General features: G+C 57.5%; 1 protein-coding gene across 1 annotated transcript in view; it reads left to right on the top strand.

Annotated features, from left to right (window-relative positions):
• DES (desmin) overlaps nt 1–2,638 on the top strand; it is a 6,733-nt gene extending 4,095 nt beyond the window's left edge. The window contains exons 7-9 of the mRNA XM_004674259.2: nt 311–354; nt 1,615–1,697; nt 1,882–2,638. Of these exons, the coding sequence (XP_004674316.1) occupies nt 311–354; nt 1,615–1,697; nt 1,882–1,923 (169 nt within the window). The 3' untranslated portion in view covers nt 1,924–2,638. The remainder of the gene's footprint in view (nt 1–310; nt 355–1,614; nt 1,698–1,881) is intronic.
• Nucleotides 2,639–2,840: the final 202 nt, after the last annotated feature.

Here is a 2,840-nt window from a genome sequence, read left to right as displayed (position 1 = left end):
GGGGGCGGAGGGGGGTTGGGGCACACACAATGAATGCCACCTGCAGGGATTATTGATACTGCAGGGCCAGGGCAAAAAGGAAAGTCTGTGCACTGGAGAGTGCATTTGGGCTGGGGACCTGCTGTCCCTCAGGGATGGGTGACCTGCTCAGAGGACTGGAGCTGGCCACTGACCCCATGTCCTGAGCAGGGTAGCCGTGGGAGTATGGGGTCCTCGGGACTGAGACTGCGGGCGGTGTTTAGAGAGGCCAGGCCATCACAAGGCGAGATGGAGAGTCCTGACCCTTGGGGCTTCGTCTCTCTCCTTTCAGGATCAGCATGCCTATCCAGACCTACTCTTCCCTCAACTTCCGAGGTGAGTGCATTGGCCAGTGAAGCCTCAGGTGGACAGGGCTCAGTGTCCAGCCTGGCACTGCCTAAGGCCAGCCAGAAGCAGAGGATGGAACTGTGGCCACAGGGCTGGGGTCTGGGGAAGACAAAGGAGGCTCCTTTGGGGGGGGGAGGGGTGTTGGGGAGGCAAAGGTGAAGGTACCTTTGCCTGAACAGAGGGAGCTTTTGATCTTACTTCGTGGTATTGACATGTCCGTCCCCTTTATCTTGTTAGAGTATTGAACATCAGCAAACAGCTTCTGTTTTCTGATAAACCCAACCCCAAAGGTACCAGGGCCTGGCAGTGGGACCATATACCCTGGCCCCAAGGCAGCCACCACCCAGGGTCTGTTTGGCAAGTTGCCAGTACCCCTGCCCACAGCTGCTTGTTGAACACCTCCAGTTTGCTGGAGCAAGATGTTGGAGACACATTAAAAAAAAAAAAAAAGAAAGAAAAATGAAGCCAAACCTTAGCAAAGCCAAACAATTAAAAGAAGGAGCTCCTAGGGCATTTTGCCAGACTGACATTAGTAATATGCAGATCGAGTGGCTTTCCAACCCCAGAGCAGAAAAACACACCATAATGATACATTAGGAAAGCCAGCTGAAGTCCTTGGCCGCTCTGCCTTTCCTAGATCAAACCTTTTATGTCTTCGATGTTCATTTCCATCAGGAAAAGACATACGCAGTGCTCCCAAGCCACCCGGCCTGCTCAGGCTGCTTGCTCGCTGAGAGATGCGTGAACACCCCACGCGTAGCCGCCAGGACTTGCAGCTGGCCATCCCTCTAAAGCACACAGCCCTCTTTTCAGTTGACAGTTTATGCAGACACTGTGAGCTTGCATTTGGTGTGGACCTCACTGGTTTCTTCAAACCAATGTGTGGCCACAATAGAGCAAGTGTGAGGAAACACACATACAGAGGGCCAGAGATGGACTCGTGCTGGCTCTCTCATCCCCATCCTAAATGTGGTGGGGTCCTGACAGGTACCCTAAAGGACCGTAAGAAGTCCTTTACAGAGTATTTTGGAACTGGGCTTTGGGGTCCTAGCTGGCAGGATACAAATTCTTTGGGGTTCAGCGGAAGTGGAACTAGAAGTGTGGGCGATGGGAGTAGCGGGCAGCTTGCGCCTGGGCTGGGGGTGGGTCTCCGCCCTTCTACCCGCACCTGGAGCACAAGTCTGGGCAAGCTCAGTCAGTCTCAGCTCCAGGACAGTCTTGCTGAACATATGGGTGGATCCTTTACAGAGACCAGCCCCGAGCAAAGGAGTTCTGAGGTCCATACCAAGAAGACGGTGATGATCAAGACCATCGAGACCCGGGACGGGGAGGTGAGGGGTCCGCCCACGCCCTAACCCTTGCTGGGGGTGTGGGGTGTATCTCATGCCTTCCACCAGCAGTACTGGGCCAAGGCCTTGTCTGGGAGGGCCCTGCTGCCTCGGGTTGGACAACAGTCCAGAGGGGCCACTCCCGCCTCTGGCCACACCGTCTACACTGGCTTTCTCTTTCCCCCAGGTTGTCAGTGAGGCCACACAGCAGCAACACGAGGTGCTCTAAACCAGAGACTCCTCCGCCAGAGACCACCCCGGCCCCTGTCCTCACTGCCTTCTGAAGCCAGCCTCCCCTCCATCCCAGGGCACACACAGCCACCGTGCTCCCCTCACAGCCTCTAGCCCCTGCCACCAGCCTCCCACATGGTCCCCACAGGGACATGGCACTTCCCTGCCCGGCACAGAGCACAGCCCAGTCGCGAGTCCTGGATGTTAGGAAATGAGTGAGCCTGGCTCTTGGCCGCCCTGAATGTGCAAGGTGTGCTGGGGGGGCTGGAGGCAGCCAGGGCAGAGTGGTGACCCTGCCCCTCCCTCCTCGGGACCCCAGGCTCCGGCTCAGGAGAGGGCCTCAGAGTAGGGTTTCAGGAGCCCTCAGGGTCAGGATCAAGCCCCTTGGACCTCCCCACACTCCAGCCCAGGTCAGAGACAGAGAGGGCAAGGAACTGGGGGACTAGCCCCCTGTGGAGACCAGGGCAGGACTTGAAGCTGACCCACGGTCCCTTACTTTCCCAGGGTGGGCTTAGAAAGCAGGGGCTGCAAGAGGGAATCCCCGAAGGTGCCAGATGTGGGAGCAGGAGATTCAGAAGGAGAGACAGTGGATGGGATGCTGGAGAGGAGAGGAGAGAGGCGGAGAGTGGTCTCTGGCAGGTGGGAGGGGTGCCCACCTCCGTGCCTGCCCCTCCCCCCACGGCAGGGGCTCTGGACAGAAACAATAAAAAGATAAGCACAAGTGAGAACACTGCCTGGTCTCCTCTGGGGGTCCCCAGGATCACCCCTGAATGAACTGTGTGCTGCCCTCCTGCTCAGCACTGTCCCCAGGCCCAGCCACCCTTTTGTTCCCAGAGCCCCCCAGTCTTGCCAATATGCATAAGGCATATGGGGGAGGGGATGGGCCAGGCACTATGATTGGGGACCCTCAAATAC

This window comes from Condylura cristata, unplaced genomic scaffold (assembly GCF_000260355.1).
Source record: "Condylura cristata isolate star-nosed mole 26May11 unplaced genomic scaffold, ConCri1.0 scaffold00002, whole genome shotgun sequence".
Lineage (NCBI taxonomy): Eukaryota > Metazoa > Chordata > Mammalia > Eulipotyphla > Talpidae > Condylura > Condylura cristata.
Note: the sequence above shows the minus strand (reverse complement) of the source record. Positions and strands in the feature narration are given on the sequence as shown.